Below are 20,028 nucleotides of genomic sequence, written 5' to 3' on the forward strand. Positions count from 1 at the left end.
CGTATATCTGGTAAAATGCAACGTTTACAGTATGATGGTTAAGTAAATTTAGTCTACTAAGTTGTGATAATGTAAAGAGTCATTTGAGTTTTTTGTGACAGGAAATCAGTTTTTTTGTTTTTTAACAAGCAGTGTTTTTAATGTATGAGGAAAAAAGTGTTTTGGGGACAGTGGGTGTCACATGTGCTGCAATTCAAGCTGTGGCCAATGTTCAAAGTCGTCATGCAGCCCAGGTTGGCAGACGCTGCCTTTTGTTTTTAACCCATATCTGCATCTGCAACTCAAAGCTGGGGAATTATATTTCTGGTAAAAACTCCTACCAGAGTGCACAAAGCACATTATGTTTATAAAACATTCCTACAGTAATATAAGGTGGACGAATCACACGAGGAGGATTACCTTATGATTATTAAGGGTAATCTAATATTCATTTATAGTAGTTTGTATTTTTAATTGAGAAACAATGATACTTATACCTCGACACTCTACAGGCTAAGACAGTTTCCTCTATCTGCCACTGACTGCATGGTGATGCATCAAACACTGCGCGTTACGTGCGCGCCCAGCTTGGCTCTTCGTGGCTTTTGTGCGCGCATGTGTGTGTCTCCGACTGTGCTCTACGTCTCCACAGCCCGGCATCACGTCACGTGTCAGGGCTCCCGGGTCCTGGGCCAAGTTTTCTAGTGTCAGATCATCCACGGAGCTTCAGCACAGCAACCCACACGGCGCGACCCTCCTGCGCGCATCTCCGCTCCACGCTGCGTAATCAGCACCTCAAGAGAGAATGAGCGGATGGATGGATGCATGGATGTGGATAGATGCTCCCGAATAGCCGAACGCGCAAAGCAAGACCCACTTCAAGACATTCTTTGACTACTTCCAGTGATTTTAAGCGGCTCTCGGATTACCTCTGCTCTGTGAACAGGCGAAAGAAGAAAGCAGGTTTTTTTAAGAGGGGAGAAGAGAGGAAAGAAGGAAAGGAAAGCTCTGGATTGCTGGGAAAGGCTGGGTGCGCTAGAAACACGGAAAGTCGCGGATCATGCTTATGGGAACTTCCGATTCTGTCTCGATAAGGTATTTTTTTAAAAATAAAGTTGCTCTGTTTGCCAGTCATCTTTTAGTGTCCACTTTTTAACGACAAGAAAACAAGAAACACAGGTGATGTCGCTGAATGTCTTTGCTTTGACACCGTTTAAATACGTATGTAAGTACTTTTCAACAGCTGTTGTGATGAGAGAGTGTTTCATACTGACCGTCTTTGTCATACAAAACCTTCAGGAGAGCAATTGAACTGCCTCAAGCATTAGATGCGCTTTTCTCTTATATCGGTAAACGACGGACAACAAAGCCCATTAAAAGCTCTTAAAGGAGAAAAGTGTGTTAGCTGGATTATGGTGACTAATGTTTCGTTCTCGATCTTATTCTACTGATTATGATAATCGGGATTAGAGTGGTTTATTGTCTTCCTTTCTTTTTGCGCATTCCCTGCCCACCATTGCGTGGTGTGGGCTAAAAACCTCCAGTAGACCAGAGACAGAGCAGTCCATCTGTTCAATCACATAGCAACAGGAAGACAGAGAGAAGCAGAGTGGGGAAAAAAACCCTCACTATTTCATAAAAGCAGGGTATTATTCTGTGAGCTCATAGCATTTATTGTTAGTTTATTGTCCGAGATGACGTTTATATTTCAAACTACTAGGTGTCACTGAAACAGCCTGATTGTGTGTTTATTGTGTCCCTTATATTTACATAGTATTTATGTGATTTTCATCTGAGACCATAGTTTTGTGTGATTATTATATAGCCCAGCTCTGTTTTTAAAAAAAATTGTACTCAAAGAGAAAATGATCTGACAAAGAGCCTTGTGAAGTGACCGCTTACACAAAACCTCAGGTGCTGCTGGGTAAGCAGACAAATATTGAAAATCTGTGTGTAGATTGACGGGATGTACTTTTGCGGCTGAGGGATGGGAGGAGGACCTGGCCTGAGTGTTTCTTTACTTTATGGTCTCCAATTGAAATGTTTTTCCACAGCCTCTCTAAACACACTGTTTTGCATATACCCCCTTGACTTTTTACCTCTCTCTAACCTCTGTTCCTCTGACCTCCCCCTCAGAGTGGCTCTGCCGGATGCTCTATCATGACTGATGGCGAGGGGAGAGCGTGCTTTCAGTATGCAGAGTGTGAGGAGGGCCAGGAGCAGGAGGAGATGCAGGAGGAGGTGAGGCTCACTGTACTGACACCGTACCAGAAAAATGCCCCTCCAATTCAAGATGTTGACCTTGGACAAAGCTGTGATGAAGAAGAGGAGACGGAGAGGAGAGGGGGCAGAGGTGGTAGAGGTAAAGGAGGAGATGAATGGAGTCCTGAGGCTCTGGAGCAGGAAGAGCAGGAACCAGAGCTGGAAGTGGAAGTGGGACCAAAACTGGGAGTTCGCATGACAGCTCCTATTCGTGATCCAGACTGTGTGTCTGAGGAGGAGGAGCAGCAGCCGTACCCAGCCCTGGCCCCAGTGGCTTTCTTCTGCTTAAAGCAAACAACAAGACCTCGCAACTGGTGTCTTCGCGTTGTCTGTAACCCATATCCTTTCATATGATGGAAATCTAACTCTTAACACCCGGTAAGCCCAAATGTGTCCCCGGTCCTGTATGTCTCGAGGCCTGACATGTTTACATGTATCTCTTTAGGAGATTTATGATTGCTGTCCTTTAAAGTCCAAAACACGCATCCAAACAGGATATGATCACTAGTGAACTAGTCAACTAGTGGAATTTGAGAGGTCATTTGTCTGAACACTGGGGTTGGTATCAATGTGCATGGCTGGACATATGTAGAAATAACTGGTTGTCATATTGAGCTTGTCTGCTTCTTTGTGGTTTTCTGTGTTTTCTTTTCATTCTTTTTTTGTTATACTGTACCTTGGATCTAAAAGTGCAAGTGATTTGAACATAAATTAAGCAATTCTTTAGTCAAATTTAAACACAACTCAGTTACCTGATGATGCATGTCATTAACCAGTTGTAATTGATATTGCAGTATTCCTCTGGCAGCCATTTTATACTAAAAGTCATTCATTTAAATTTAACATTGCCAAAACATCCAAATCAGTTTTTAGCTGCTCACCCTTTTTTTTTTTAGTATCTATTATTACCCCTCAGCTGAACATCCTGCCTATATAATTTTCATCTGTGGGATGTTTAACACTCATCAAGAAAAAAGAACATAATGTGCATCCAAGTCTAAGCACTATGAAAAGAACGTGAAGGTGAACCACTGCAATATGTTTTCATTCCTGATGTTTTAAGTGGGTGGTGTAGAAACAAAATCAGGACCTGAGTCATATTTATTTGCTAAGCACATTTCTGTGCACCCTGGAATCTAATCTGCAGAGCACAAAGAAAAATATGTAAGAAAATAAGAAAAAGTGTAAAACCGCAATCTAACGTTATTCTTTCTTCTGAAATCTTCATTTTGTCTTGTGGTGGCGTTGGTAGGATCGCTGTAGTAGATGAAGCTAACTGACTGCAGTGGACTACTGACAGCCTGTATCCACAGACGATTTTGTAACATCAATGCATGATGCTTTGCTTTACACTATTTGTCTGTTTGAACTGGCAGTGGAAATGTATCTGTCACTATTTTGAGCTTGACAGATATTAAACACCATAGACAGGTAGATGCATATGTACAGTTGTTTTGTGAGTACAGAGTGTCAAAGCTGCATGTGATGCTTTATTTACTTGTTCACCCTTATAATAGATTTTTAGGGGAGTTAAATAAATCTCACCACCATTCAGACCAACAAAGTGACATGATTCAAACTCTCCTTGATAATCTAAATAGGTCAGTGCCGACTCTGTCTTATGACCCTCCTCTCAGTCATCGATGAACGTGGATCTGATGCCACCTGTCTTTAGTCCACTACTAATTTTACCAGAAATGAAAATTGATTTAATGATACACATAGCTCTGGTAGAAACCCATTATTTGAGTGACATTTCCCCAGTGACACGCTGGTTCTTCTATTAACATTTTGTGTAAGTGCAGCTCTCTGTGCAAGTGAAGACATAAATTTAGCAGAAACCCCAAAGATTATAAGCCGTTCTCTACAGACCCTACACCTGACATGAGCCTTAGTCTAATACATGGATCTACATGCATCTAATACAGAACATTACATATCAGCTAATAATTTTAATTATGCACAAAATCAAAGCAATTTAGATTTTTCACTCTCAGATTAGTTTTTTTCTTTTTGAAGAATTGTGATTTGTAGAATTGTAAAATGGGTGAAGTGCCCTTTAGAGTCTCCATGTGAGTCTTGGGCTGCCGAGGAGGTGTCGATGAGGAAAGGCTGTTAGAAATGTTCCTAAAATGTAGTGACGTTGATACAAACTATTCGGAGCATTCGAAACATCTCTGGAATTTCCCATTGGAGTTTAATGTCACTGTGTAATATCCATAGTCTGCCCACCGTCGATGCCAAAGAACCCAGCCATGGAAGTGAAATGCATCTTTTACAAAACAGTAGCATTAATATATTAAACATTCCAGGGAGTGTGCTCTGCTGTATGAGCAGTTGCATCTAAGGTTGCTCAGAAAATAATTTAAAGGGGATTGAATTGGCAGCCATGCACAGGCATTTTAGGAATCATACAAATGCACATCTTATTGGCTGTTTTTAAATGAATACAGTCATTTTCCTCTACTGGTGCTCACATGTAAGAAGTGAAGGTGAATTTAGATATTTTAAAGTTAGGATACAGAATATTGAATGACTGTTCTGAACTTCTTTTTACGTGCTTTTTTAAATTTGAGGTCTTGTTCTAGAGCAGAGAAAGTGTAGTTTCAACATTACGTCTATGGCATATTAGAAGATGAAGATTATGGCAGAACTATATTGAGATTTCATTTGATATAAGAGCAATTTTGAGTCAACAGAACAGGCGAGGAGAAAGACAAAGTTTAAAAATGAATCACCTTTATGCATGTAGACATGCAGATTTAAAAACAATGGACATATGCCTGGGCGTCCTGCTGTTTGACAGATGTTAATGTTGCATTACATTATGTTTTGTTCACAGCACTGTAGCAGGAATAATACTGCAGTGGTTGCAGAAATAGCTTACTACCTTGAAGCAGATGTTGCTATGGTCAGCACACACTTTACTGCATTTATCCTGATCTCATTTCTGATTTCAAGCTTAGTGCTGTGTAAATTGTCTCATTGTTTGGTGACTGTGGGGACTGCTGGTCTGAAGCTACCATGGCTAATGAATGAGACTCACACTGTCACATGCTTGGCATGGCATTGTTACTGCTTGTTTAAAACTGGAACCGGGTTAAGAGCCGATCTCGCTGGACAGCTCTCTGTGTTTTATTCTGCAAGTGTGTGGACCCACTGTGTAAGCAGTGCAGAGTTGGTGGTCCATAGTGGGCTATATAAATATTATTCACAGCATAAATGCTCTGCCACTCAACCACAAAAAGGCATGCACACACTGGTTACAGCGCGAGTCTGGAGAGGAAAAGAGATAAAGTCACAAACAGATTTTTCCCCCATTGGAGAAGTCAAGAAACATGTGACAGTAAAAACAGGTCAGCAGTGGCTCACAGTTACTAGAATAGCATTTCTCAGTCATCAGGGTTATTATGCTCAGCATCAACCAACCTTGAAAAGTGATTAGATGTTTAATTTATGTTTCATGCAAAACTGTCAAAACAGATGATTCCAGTCTCCTAAACATGAAGAGTTATTGTGTTATATACCTGATAAGACATCTTCTTTGCTAATATTGTCGGTTTTTGCAAAACTGAACGATCTGGAGTTAGTAGATAGATAGTGAGACAGAATAATGTACTGATTCAGCCTGATTAGATCAGATTTGGGGGCCAGACAAGGTTAATCTATTACAGATGAGTGGAGTCTTTATGCTATCTGTCTCCATTAGTCATTCTATACTCTAAACATGTCGAGAGGGCCTCGTGCACTTCCTTCATAAATGAATACAGATGAGGCTGCGTGAAGACATGCAGGTACACACACAGAGAACTGCAGGCACCCTATTGTTTTGGCCTGTTTGAAGGATCAGAGGGATTTGGTATTTGTACTCAGATAAAGATTTTTAAGAATATATCTAAACATGGAAAAAAATGAGAAGCATGGGTTAAATAGAAATTAAGCAGAGGGCATTTGAAATTGTTAGATAGATTTTTAAGCTTTTGACAGAGGGCAAAACCTATCCAAGTTAAAATCTTCAGCATGAAGACTCATTAAAATGTGGTGTAGTTTAGATAAGTGTCGACTTCAAAATGCTAAGAGGCCTCACTATTTGCTGAATGGGGTCTGTAACAACCTACAGCAGTGATAAAATGACCCCCAATCAGCTCAGACGCCAACAATAGCAGGTGGATTATCGACCTCACAGCAAAGTCATTTCAGGTGTTTCACTCTCTTTGTCGGTGAGTGTGTATTTATTTCTATATGAAAATGACTTCATTTGTGCAGTGTGAGGGACAAAGCTCCAGAGTCGATGTCAGCAGGTTGTCCTTTTCCTGCTGCCCCTCAATCATCCTGCAATGTGTGTGTGTGTGTGTGTGTGTGTGTGTGTGTGCATGCGTGTGCGTGTGTCTGTGTGTGCGTGTGTGTGTCTTTTTAAATGCACACAGATATGCTCTTGTGCGTCTCTGCTAGTCTCAGTGCTCATCTTGCTGAATTTATATTGAGCAGTTTGTCTGAGCGTGTGTGTGGTGACTCATTATATTTGGCCTGTGCTCATGATAACAGCAGATTGGGGGTCATGAGGTGCGTATCGCTGCAGCGATGGAGGGATCCTGTCTCTCTGACGTATAAAGTACTGGCGCACCCTGCACAGTCCTCACAGTGTATGGTTGTGTGTGTCTCCGTTCACGCATGTGTATGTGTACTTGGTCTAGCTCTGAGTTGTGTTGTTTAGTAGACAAGCACCACATTCTTTCATCGCAAAGTGCCAGACATAGCAACACCATAACCTGCCTGTAGATGTAGAGAATCAGAGCACTGACACAGTCTGAGTGTCCTACAGGGTAAAATGTAGAATACAAATAGAGAATAATGCAAACTCATATTACAAGCAGACGAATAAATTGTTCACAACGAAACCAAAATACACAGATTCTTTAAAACGTCAAAAGTGGCCACATACCTGCACTTGTAGGATCTCTATGCCTCTGTATCACCATAAATAGTCACAAAATGCTAAATGCTAGCCAAGAGGGAGTCCACAGGACTCTACACTGGTCAGTCCAGACGTTCAGTACATTTGATTTACTTCCATTTATAGAAAAGCACACAGACTTTTCATTAGAACATATTAAATTCATAAAATATATTATCATCACTTGAAGGAAGAATAAGTGGACATAGAAAATAAAACACCTTATTTGTTACGTGTACAGTATCTTCTAAAATACTCTTACTCCGCTCTGTTTGTGTAGTATAGTAGCACAGCTGTAAATTAGGCTGAGTTTTAATGCTTGGTCAGAGTCGTTCTTTTTACTTATTCTTTACTCAGATAGTTGATGTTATCATTTTTTTTTTTCAATTTTAGACTTTTGTGTGAGCCATATAAAGATTTCACATGGCGGTTTTAGTTTTGACAACATTTAACATTTAAAAAAGTGTTAATACTCGGTATGTTGTGGCACTGTTACTGAAAATGAGCCAGCCCAATGTGGGTCACTGTTGTTGTTGTTGTTCAGAGATGTAGTATGTAGCCGAGCATAATGAGTAAATAAGTTTTTTGCTGTAATATTGGTTGTTGGCTCTCCATGTGTTTATTAGCATTTATATCTAAGTGCATGCAAATCAGTTTATGTTTTGTATTGGTGTCTATATGTGTGTGTGTGTGTGTGTGTGTGTGCGCAGGTTGTTAAGGTGTGTGTTCTGTGGGATTACTTCCAGTACAGTAGGATCTTTGTTTATCCCCAGGCTCACTGTTTACAGACTGCCTCACAAAATGATCTGGAACTAATAGCACCTAGTTTCATGTGTGTAAATGTGGGTGTGTGTGCGCCTGTAGGAGTGGAGTGACTATGCGTATACTCAGCAATACATATGTGTTTGGGTGCATTCACATACACAGTCAGTTCATGTGTTTAGGCAGTGACCCTCTCCTGCCCCAGGCACTGAGCGTCTGACTCTAGAAAGCACTCCAGAGAAAAGCGAGTGTTTCTCAGTATGTTAATGATTTAGTGCTCCTGGCCAGATGAATGCTGGTGCCTGTGAAGTTATGGATGCCACCACAGTTATGGGCAGAAAACTGGTGACTGGCTTAGCACAGTCAGGTTTAGGCTACGTTGATTTAGTGGATGTTTTTGTGGTAGCTAAAGTTTTAGTGTGGTAAAGGTTAAATTGGGGGAATTTGTTTTCTCGGTGAGATTTGGATGAGGAGATTAATATCACTCTCGTGTCTGTCCAGTAATTATGAAGCTGCAGTCAACAGCTGGTTTAGCTTTAACAGAAACACCAGAGCCCAGTTCTGTCTGAAGGTAACCAAATCTACTGTGCCCCCCATTGCCTCCACAGCTCATGTTATATCCTGTTTGTTAAATATGTACAAAAGCTATGAGGCTGTGGTTTCAATGGGGTCATGGCAGCAAATTCTTCATGTAGAGATGAAGTCTTTGTCATTCCCATGAGGCCGCCAGGCAACGAGTGGAGCTTTTGCACAGGTTAAATAAACAAGATAAAAAGTGTAAATGTAATAAGTGAGCTTTAAAGGTAATGGCAGGTGGATTGTCTGACCTTTGGACTTAGCCAGGGTGCTTTCTTCTGTTTCTAGTCTTTGTGCTAAGCTAAAGTAAATGGCTGCTGACATGTTTTTAAAGCGCAGATGATGATGATGGCATTGATTGTTTCTTTTAACTCAAGGAAAGACAGTGAATAGGCCTATTCTCAAAATGATCAACCAGAATGTGATCATTTAGAGCACACTAATGAGAGGAGGTTAGAGGTCAGTCTGAGTGACGCTGCTGGTGTTTGGGGTCAGAAGGTCAGTCTATGCTAATGAGTTCTTAATCATTCCTCAGCTGTCAGTAGAACAGATCGTTTATGTGCCACTGGTGTTCAAAGGTGTTGTAAACCTGCTAATCACAGTGTATGTTGGTAATTCTTTTGCTGTTTCTCTCAATTCTAAATGTCCAAGTCCCAGTGCACTGCAGGCTGTCATGGCTAACTGCACAGTTGGACTGGGGAGAGCTGGTGCTGCCAGATGTGTCTTTTCACCTGCTGGTGAGCTTCAACTGGATAACTGGTGCCCTGATTCAATCAGACAGTCTTTTGAACAGTTTGTGGTTTTTCATTTACTGCAGCGTTACTGCTGTTAGAACATTTTTATCCATCGTGTAAGATCAACACAGAAATAGACCGCAATATAAAACAGTCAAATGAGATGATTGAACGGATTTTATAATTCCTTTCTCAGCAGATATAGACAAGGTACATGCAGTATCTCACCTCTGTCTGCCCTGCGTGTTTTTTTCACTCAGCGAGCCGTCAGTCAAGTCCCCTGTAGTGGCAGTGCCTGATTGGCCCTCTTCTAGTGTGGGAGGGCTTTTTGGCAGCTGTTACCATGGCTACGCATCATGTTGATGATGATCTAGAAGTGTATTCAGTGTTTCCACTCAGACCCTCCCATCCCAAACCTGCTCTGTCGCTCTCACCAAGGAAATCCACACTGAGAATGTGATGCAGATTTTCTTTGTGTGCTAGGGAAGGGACGATAACAGGAAAGGGACCTTGTGTGAGTGAACAAGTGCAGCAGGTGGTAGGTAGGTGACAGTCAAAGCTGGCACAAGCAGGCAAAAAACAGGAATGAGGCAAAGAATCAAAGAGAGGAGAAAAAGAAACGAGAAGATGGATGGATGACGCTAAGCAAAAACAGAAGAGTCAAAAATGGTGGAGAAAGGAAGCAAATGAAGTCTGGGATAGAAAACAGACGAGGGAGGTCAAAGAGAGGGGACAGGAAGTTAAAAGTCAAGGCAAGAACAGGGAGAAAAAGGGAGGATGAAAGAAATAAACAGGATAAAGGGAAGAATCGGGGAAGAGAGGGATGATGGAGTAACAGAGCTGCACAACTCGAGCAGGAACGCAGCAAGAAGTGAAAATGACAGAAATTGGTCATTTAAATCCAATCTGTTCTGCACAGTGTTTGTACTTTAACACGGCGCTCTTGGACACGGTATTCAGCCAATCACGAGTGTGACTGATGAGCATGTATGTCTCTGCCTTCTCCCACTCTATTGTGCTTTTTATTGTGTTTCTTTGATGGTTGCTGCAGTGAAGATGCAGTGGGTTTCTCTTTCTTAACACACAAGTGCTCTCAACCAACTCCTTCCTCCCCCTCTCTCACCTAGTTTCTTTCCAAACGCGGCAGAATAATATACTATCTTTATTTCTCCTCTTTGTCTTTTTCATGTTGCTGAAACATTAAAGTCCTAATGTTATTTTAAGCTGTAGTGATTTGCATGCATGAGACGTGTGTGTGTTGGTGTGTGAAGTGCTTGTCGTCAAGGGAGAACCTGGAGGGAAACAGGGTTCCGTCAAAGTAGAAGTGCCACAGATTCTGAGTGGGATCACTCCACGTTACAGTGCATCTCCAAACACGTGTCACACTTATTGACTCGCACACAATAGAATTCTCAGGATGCAAGACACAACCTGAGAATCTATTTCTTTTTTAAAACTGGGAGGGGGAGGTCAGCACAAGCCTCCCCAGGGACCCTGCATCCTGCTGGGGTTGGGATCATTAGCAGACCCACACTGACGGCTGGGCTCCTTCTCGTCATCCCATCTTCAGTGCAGTGCTTAGTATTCAGTTATGTTTTTAGGTCATATGGTCTTGTTGCGTTTGCTGTTTAGGAGCTGCACTGTTGTTCCTAATGAGCTTTTTTGTTAGTCGTGCGTGTGTTTATATTGTATATGTGTCTGTGAGTTGCTGTTGTTCTGTCAGTCAAGCTCCACATGAAGCAGTTTTTGCCTTGCCTTGCACATTGCTGTCTGAAAAAAGGTTAAATTGGCAGACACACAGAAGAAGGGGTACAGAGAGAGAGAGAGAGAGAGAGCATTTTAATTTCACTCATCAATGTTTTGGAGGAAACAAAAATGGCTCAAACATTCCTTCTTTTCTGAAAGGGCATGTACAGAAACAGATTTCTTTTGTGATACCAGCTCTCATGAACAAAGCAGTTTGCAAATGAAGCCCTGTGTATCTTGGAACTGTGTGGGAGTGCATGCATTGGTATATAGGGCTGCACATCTGTGTGTATGTATGTGTCATATTATGAAAGAAAAATGTGGAGATTAATGAATAAATAAAAGATCTGGGAAACCCATCAGCATCTAGCACTGGGTTGTCATGGCAATGCAGACAGCACGACAAAGTGTGTGTGTGTGTGTGTGTGTGTGTGTGTGTGTGAGCGAGAAAAAGAGATCATATCACTGCAATATTTTAGCATGTATGCGTAACTTTGTTTTGGTGCAGGCTTGCTCTAAAACTAAAACAGAACTGCTATTTTTCTCTCCAGCTTTGCTGCAAATGAGAACAAACGAGTTGCCCTCAAGAAACGTATGATGCTGAAGGGTTAATACTGGAAAATTTTAAGCACTTTTATAAAATCTTTTATGAGGCACTCTGCACGTCATTGGTCAAGTTTTTGCAATTAAATGCAAAGTGTGTAAAAATGCAGCTTGTATTTTTACACACTGGTTCTTCCACTAGATATGTGGCTGATGGCTGGTTGGCTACTTATATTTATGCATATATGTCTGGCTGTATGTGTAAATATAAGAAGTGCTTTTAGAGCAGTACTGTACAGTGGATATAGCCTGACGCTTCACTACATCTCCTTAGAGACCTGAAAACTGCATCCACTTCTCAGTGGTTCTCTTCCCTTCTCCTCTGTGCAGCACGTGTCTGCTTTGTCTACAAAATGGGCCTGTATGTAGGTTTTATGTGTGTGTGTACGAGAGAAAGAGACTGTGCATAGCTGTGTAGATAAGTGCTGTGTGAAGAATAAGAGTTACAGCAACCTAGTTTTACAGCAGTGTGGTGATTGAAGGTTGATGGTGAAGAAAAGCGCTGGGTGAATTTAAAGTGCATGTGTGGAGTTTAATCAAAACAACTTCAAACAGCGCGAAGGTGTTTCGCAATCTGAGTGTGTGTGTGTATGTGTGAGAGAGAGAGTGAGTGAGCAAGAGTGGGCGCAAGAGGAAGAGAGCAAAGTCTAGGACAGTGGGATTCTCTCAGCAGAGAGGCGCTTACGAGGAACTTTACCTGGTTACTAGGCAACAGAATAGCACTACTGCACATTGGAGCATTGGGGATTAGGGGGATAGAGCTACCATGTGTGTGTTTGTGCATCCATGTTTGAGTGCTGAGTCAATAACTATATTATTAATGAGTATTTTATAAAGGAGAATGCATGGACTGAGGAAAAGGGGAAAACCAGCTACATTGAGGCCGTGTGTACATTTCAGCAAATGAGTCTCCCATGTGCCATAGATACCAGGAGTGTGTGTTTTGTCCCTTTGTTGTCATGTGGTGAAGGTAACATGATGGATATTGAAACAGCTTTAACAGGAGCCTAAAAGCCACTGATAGTTTTACTGTGACAGGAAAGTTGTTGAATCTACATTGAGCTTTTAAAGCTTCTGACCTGGTCACTGGAAATAATGATTACACACTGAACTGTATAAAACAAAGAGAAGAGAGGTAATGTTTAAAAAAAACAGAAGGCTAGCACAGTTTTCATGCTGAGCTCTGAAATGGTGCTCATACTGGGGTTTTTTTTTCTTTTTGGTTGACTTCATATCCGTTCAAGGATGCAAACACACCAAACTGAGCTGGCAGTGAACTCTCTGAGTCGCGTAACAGAAGATCTCACACCTGTTTGTTTCATTGCTTGACTGAACTGAGGTGTCAGACCAAATGCTTTTTATTTGAATTATATAAGTCGCAGCATGAAATACAAGGTACTACCGGTACCTGTAGTACCCGTAGTACCCTTCATGCAATAAGAAACCGGTACCTGTAGTACCCGTAGTACCCTTCATGCAATAAGAAACAATTTATACTGCACATTAGTACAAGAAAAGCCTTTACGCAGAGAATTAGCACTCTGCAGCTGAACAGACGGGCATGATTTTGACAGCAGAAAGATTTTATGATTTTAAAAATGGGTCAATTTGTAGTATCTCCTTCTCTCATACAGTAGCTTCAGTCAGGTAATTGCAGCTCACTGTCATCAGTGTCAAACTGTTCATAGTGACTTGAATATTAATCACTATCCAAATTATATTACCATTCTGACAGTGCATGTTTAAAAAAAAACATACTATATAATTTTGATATGACTTTTAAAAAAATATCTTATTTCTAGGTATTCAGAAAGCATAGGTCATTATTTATAGGTAAGTATAAAAAATACATAATCATTAGGGGACTTTTCAGTCTGCCTGTTATAGTTAAGAATAATGTTTATCCCAGTCATTATCATTTAACATAACAGGAACATACAGAATATAGCTTTCTGTTTATGTAGTAGGAAAAGTGCATGTAGTGTAGGTTTGTGGGTGATTTACTTCTGTACTTCAAATGATATTAAAATAGCTTTTGTGTCTGATGGCACAAAGTAGATAGCAGCTATGTACAGTGATCAATATTTCAGTAACTATTGAAAAATACCAGTCTTGCCCCACACTCGAATCATGTGGCTGTAATTGAAATCACACATCTGACACCTCAGGTTAATCTGTACTATTAGTCTGTCATTTGGGAGGAGGAGGTGGGGCTTATTTTCAGTTGCACACTAATCATAAATGTGTGAAAGTTGTATCTTTTCCATGTCACTATGATTAAACCAAACACAATGGACTGTCGTCTGTGTAAATAATCTATTGTTTTCTGGATTGAACTTGGCATTGTTTATCTGAACTCATAGAGGTTTTTACACACACACACACACACACACACACACACACACACACAAACAGGCAGTGGGTCGATGCAGGCAAATTAATTTTCTTCAGACACTTCAGATGATCATTAATTGTCTCTTAGAAGGAAGATAGACTTTTCAAAAGCATGTGTTATTTGCTGCCATGTGTGTGTTCGTGTGCATGAGTGTGTGTGTGTGTGTGTGTGTGTATGTAGGACACTGGCTTTTAATGTCCATTACACTATAATGTCTTTGGCCCCCCTGATTGCTTTATAATGGACCTCTATTACTAAAGTTCACACTCACATGAAACTGCACCATACGACATACTCCTTGTTATACTTTTCATTAAACATCATCTAATAATATGACAAATACACCAAGAAGCAGCTGACAAAAACATAATGCTCAGAACCTACCCTGTATAGCTTCATTAATGACCTAAATAGACCTGTGTGGATATGGATAGTTATCTGCATTTGCACTGTATACATTTATCGATCGTTCAAGTGCATCATTTCTGTAGCAATGAAATCACTTTTGCATTCACTGCTGCCTTTTGTTTGTTTGTTGTTCTGTTCTTTTGCAGGGCTGAGGTCACTGGGGAACAGCATCAATTGTAAAACAAGCTTGGAAGCTTATAGGAAATGAAGCAGTTGCACAAAGAACTGCCATGTTTTACTACGATTTACTCCGTGTTCACACATGCAGCTCTCTTTCTGCTGCTGTAATGAACCTATTCCCTTTTGAGAATCGATAATGTTAAGCTTACGGTATCACTTTATAACTTTAGTGATAAATATAAAGACCAGCGAACTCTGCTTTTATAATCGCTGCTGTATGCTCAGTGAAGTGAGAGGATGCTCACTAAAAATGATTAAAGATTATCTGCTCACACACTCTTTCTTTCAACACGGTGGAGCCGTGTGAGCTAAGACAATGGACATGGTGTGAGTTGTTAGCATTTTCCATATAAAGGCTCTTTCACAGTGTGAAGAACAGTAGCCATCCAGTGGTAAATGCCTATAGCTTGCAGACAGTTAATTGGGGAACAGCATCATCTGTTTCCCAGAAGCAAAACAGTGGCACTCTGGACAGAATAAATGTCCGACTTTCTGGAATAACACAGTTCAGTCAGTTTAACCCACGATTAGCCCAGCAAGAAGAGCTATGGTCTGTTTCACCTTAAAAACACCAAAACACCAAATACAGATGCAATTAAAAGCTGTCAGTCGCTCCTTTGTAGTGGTTGTTAGTGTGTGTGTATATGTGCATGTGTGGTGTCTGTGGCTGTTTGTACATAATGCATTATGAGGTCAGCGTGTGTGTGTGTGTGTCCAATACCACTCTTTAGGCTTTTCATTGTTGGTGTGTGTATGTTATAGCACACGGCAGCCAAAGGAGTTCTAACATGAGTGCGTGTGACAGACCTCCCACTCACTGAGCTGGGATCTGGTTTGTTCCAGTTGGTGGCCTTGTCGGCATGGCGATGGGTGCTGGACAGGCCCTTGCTCTGACAAGCTGAGCACCAGGCGCCGGCTCTAACAAGATACTGTGCTAACGAACAGATCAGAGAGCGGCGGCCTGCAAAAGTTCAATTTTTTAGTTATTGAAAACTAAACAAAATGTAGACCCAGAAAAATACTTCAATTTCAGTGTGCTAAAATCCATCTGTCAAAAAACACTAAGTTGATGTTAAGGGCAGTGAAATCAATTGAAGAAAATCAGCAGCCTCTGTGATTGTAAGAGGAAAACCATGTCAGAACACTACTTTTCATACTGTATCGATTGTGCAAAGATTGTTTTGTCTTTTAGCTCTGAGTTACAGATCAGCCGCTGCAGCTAAAATTAGACTTTTGCCTGATTGATATGCCGTTGTCTGTACTCAGCCAATGACTGTGAGTGAAAGAAACATCAGTCTGTAAGTGTCTCCCTTTCTATGTATTTCTTTGAGTTCTTGCAGCTTTAGTTATTTACAAAATCCAGACCTAATTGGAATATGTAAGGAATTTGAAAGGATTTGATTTTGATTACTAGACTAGATACAAAATGGTGGCAAACCCTCTCCCTACTGATACAGTATCCTGCCTTAAATACCAAAATGAAACTAGCATCTGATGTAAAATTTCCCTATTGGTCATATTTCCTTTCTTATCCTAGATTTAATCCTAAATGAATCTTTGTTACACTTTGGGAGACTTGGAATTCATAACTTAAGCTCTTTCAGTTTGGAAATAGTTTTAATATCTGCCCTTCTTACACAGTGCAGAGCCTGGTTTATCGTTTTAAAACCAGATGTTCACACTACACTTGACTAATAGATAACCAATATATGCCCATACAGTATCAGATTTAACAGTTTATAGCAAAAGCTAAATATGTCTGTTATTGTGGAAGCACCAACCTCCTGTGTGCATATGTGTGTGTCTTTTTCTGACTGAGCAGAACATGATGTTTGTGCGACCTTGGATATTATTTCCTAATTTGGTAACTGACGTGGTGAGCTATGCTCCGTGTGTGTGTGTGTGTGTGTGTGTGTGTGTGTGTGTGTGTGTGTGTGTGTGTGTGTGTGTGTGTGTGTGTGTGTGTGTGTGTGTGTGTGCTTACAAGCTCACAAGCATGTAATGTTTTCTGAATGATGACGATAGGTGGAGTGGATCCTGTGAATGTGTGTGTGCTACCACATTTGAGAGTTATTGTTTAGAAACAATTCCACTTCCTGTTTTGTATCAGAGAGGTGAAGTAAGAAGAAAACATCCAGTCAATTCAGAGTCTGGGAAAAAGCCAGCAATAAAAATATCATCGGGGACAAAGACAAGTCACCAAGAATGAATTTTACTTTTAAAAGAACGGCCTGTACAATGAACAGTGATACAATATCAGTATGCTAAGATTTTGTGCTAGCAGAAAATGATCTCCACCTCAAAATATGTCTGGCTTTGTTCAGACATTTGATACTGACCTGCTGAGATGCATAAAACCAAGTTCACTGTGGGTGGAGTGATGTGGCATTAACAGCTCAGCGTGGATAGTTAGCTAATTTTACACTCATCTGGGCCCACCTGGCTTCGTGTCTGTACGCGTTTGAAGTGCACACTTATCTGAAGAGGAAACTGTCATCCAGTGCTTGGACTGGCATAAGGCATGCGGTAATGGAGTGAGGCAGATGCATGCTGGGATAGATAGTATTTTTAAACAAAAATAAGGCAGAAAATATGCTCAGTATCTACTGAAATGTGGCATTTTGAATGATGAATAAATGAGAGATAAAATCTCTTGTCATGATGCAAAATAAAATGATCTGTTGTTCATATGTTCCATAATAAGAGAGAAAACCTATGCGTACGTTTTCTGGGAAGGATGAATCTGTGCTGAGTGGTCAGAACCATCAAACAAATGCTTAGTGCTTTCTAATAAAGCAACAGTTTTGCTGAGTGTGCCGCTCGGCAGGAGAAGTTGAGTCACCTGCAGTACAGAGAGAAATGGACAATCCACAGATCATTTCCCTTTTAAAAACATCACCAGTGGTGAAGTGCTCTCAGTGATGCAGCAGTGGAAAGAAGTCATGTGCCTTCCCAAGGAAACCTCTCAAGTTACTGAGCATGGGCACAAATATGTTCTGAAAATAGAAAATAATGGGATCAAGAGTTACATAATATATTGTCATTTGTCAAACAGTTCATGAAATTAAATTTACACTCCCAATGGGCATTTACTTTTGATTGAGTTGGTTACATGAGGCATTTCTTTTTCTAATTGGACTGCAATTCTGATTATTAATGGCATTACAGGCTTCATGTAAACACAGATAATACTGTACAAGCAAAATAGATGGTGCAGAGTAGAGAGGAGAAGGAGACGTTAAAAAAAGAACAAGGAGAGAAGAGAAATTAACTTCACATATTACAGAACTACAAAGTGAACAGCATGGACTACACATGGAGGAACAAGAAATTGAATGTAAAAAGAGGACAGGAGGAGAGAAACACTGAAGATCAAGTGCATGAAAACAAGACTAAGAAGAAGAGATACAATGAGGAATAAAAAGGAAGAGGGCAGGCCTACAAGATGAGTGAGAGTTGAGTTTTGTTTAGTAGTGACAGGCTGCAGTGGAGCACAGGAGCAAGAGATGTTTCACTGTCTTTAACTGCATACAGCTAGGAGATATATTAGACTGTTTCTCTGTGTGTGTGTCTCAGCTGTGATGTAGAGACGCACATTAAAATACAAACTTTTTTGCATGACGTATGGGAACATGGGAGATATGTGCGTGCCTTTTCTCTGTGTTGCAGTGTCTGCTGTGTGTGCGTGTCTGTGTGCGTTTGGTCACAGAGGTGATTTACAAAACCTCTAGAAGGGAACAGCTTTTCCCGCTTGGTTTGATCAGCTGCTAATTGAATCTGAGAGAATAATGAGAGGGTCAGAGAGATTGTTCATTGTTTTAAGGCCATCTGGAGCTATACCTTAGGGGGCATACACACACACACACACACACACACAAACACACACAAGCACACACTCCTTATTCAGCTATTCGCTCACAGATATGTAGAAGCACACAGGCATGCAGAACCATAAAAATGCCAACGGCTAATGCAACAGACACATAAAACACACACAGGAGAATGTGAGATCAGGAGACAGATAGAGAGAAAGCAAGAGACAAAAAGGGTGGGGCAAGAGTGAATACAGGCAGAGGAGGACATGAGAAACTTTAAATGATGGATAACCACAGAGCGATAGCTAATAGCTCACCGAAGCTCTGGCAGATAACAGCTGTGCTCTGGAGAGGGTCACACAGGATAACAAGATATACAGTATAAATCAGCAGTAGGTCCTTGATATGTGTTACCAGTTCACAGTGTTGCATGACTGAGGCCATTTGTTACAAAGACATATGGTATTTGTATTTATGTTCAAATATGTGTGTTAAATATTCAGTTAAGGTATAAAGATGCACGTTGTGTAGCAGGTGTTTGGCAGGTCAGGATGTTTGTGCTTGAGGTTACTGGTCCTGGTTTAAGGTGTAAGGTTAGGATTCATTTCAGAACTTACATAAAGAGAGTCATGTAGCTGCATTGCGTTCTGGTTCCTCAAGTCCTTTCCTTAACTCCCAAATGACCCACAGAACATTGTTATCAGTTCTATGTGACAGCCTAAAGTCACATAGTCACAGTCACGTTGATGAAACATGAAGTATTAGGGTTGAATCTTTCACTCAGAATGAACGTTGTATCTTCGGTGTTGAGCTGGAACATATTGATACATAATCTATAGCCCAGTTAATATTCTGGAACAAGATGAACGTAAATAAAAGAGGTTCAATAGTTTTTAGTTTAATTAGCAAATGTAGTCAAATATGTGTGATTGTAACACTGGCTCCATGTCAGCTGTTGAGTTTGTGTGTATGTGACTCGTGTTCAGGTTCATCCATCAAAATGACTGCACTGCAGGTCATTTGTTACACATGCACGTCTGTGAGCACCAGGCGGATGAGTTGTGTGTGTGTGTGTGTGTGTGTGTTTGTGTGTTACAGTAAGAGAATGATGCTGATTAGGGTGACAGACAAATGACAGACCTCTTGCCGCTCCTCTCATTAGACATAATGGAGGGCCTTTGAAAGTGGCTCTTAAAACACACACAAACACACACACACACATACACACACTACAAGGAAGAGGAAGTGGGCAGAGAGTTGGCGCCCTCTGATTTAAGACAGAAGAGGGAGTTTACACAAGAATCAACATAAATAAGGCTGAAGAAATAATGTAGGAGAGAAAGTTGTAATAAAAGACAGAGTAGTAGAGTGAGGCTAGAATCAGCCAATGTCAGTACACTTGTTTTGTTGTATCTCAGATGGATTTTAAATCTGCCACTTTGAGCTGAAATACTGTCAGTATAGGCTGTAAATGTGGCTCTCTGTGCTGCCATCTCTGCATAGCTTCTTCTTAGATGATACTTCACCTTTTAATATAAATTGAATTCTCTCCAGAACTGTATTATAATGGCTACACATTGTGTGATGGCACATTACTGTAATACTGATTTACAG

The 20,028-nt window shown here is 40.7% G+C and overlaps 1 protein-coding gene across 1 annotated transcript in view; it reads left to right on the top strand.

Annotated features, from left to right (window-relative positions):
- The first annotated feature begins 709 nt into the window (after positions 1–709).
- cacna1ha (calcium channel, voltage-dependent, T type, alpha 1H subunit a) overlaps positions 710–20,028 on the top strand; it is an 87,070-nt gene continuing 67,751 nt past the window's right edge. The window contains exons 1-2 of the mRNA XM_026324934.1: positions 710–1,074; positions 2,116–2,579. Of these exons, the coding sequence (XP_026180719.1) occupies positions 2,140–2,579 (440 nt within the window). The 5' untranslated portion in view covers positions 710–1,074; positions 2,116–2,139. The remainder of the gene's footprint in view (positions 1,075–2,115; positions 2,580–20,028) is intronic.

Source organism: Mastacembelus armatus, chromosome 8, assembly GCF_900324485.2.
Source record: "Mastacembelus armatus chromosome 8, fMasArm1.2, whole genome shotgun sequence".
NCBI lineage: Eukaryota > Metazoa > Chordata > Actinopteri > Synbranchiformes > Mastacembelidae > Mastacembelus > Mastacembelus armatus.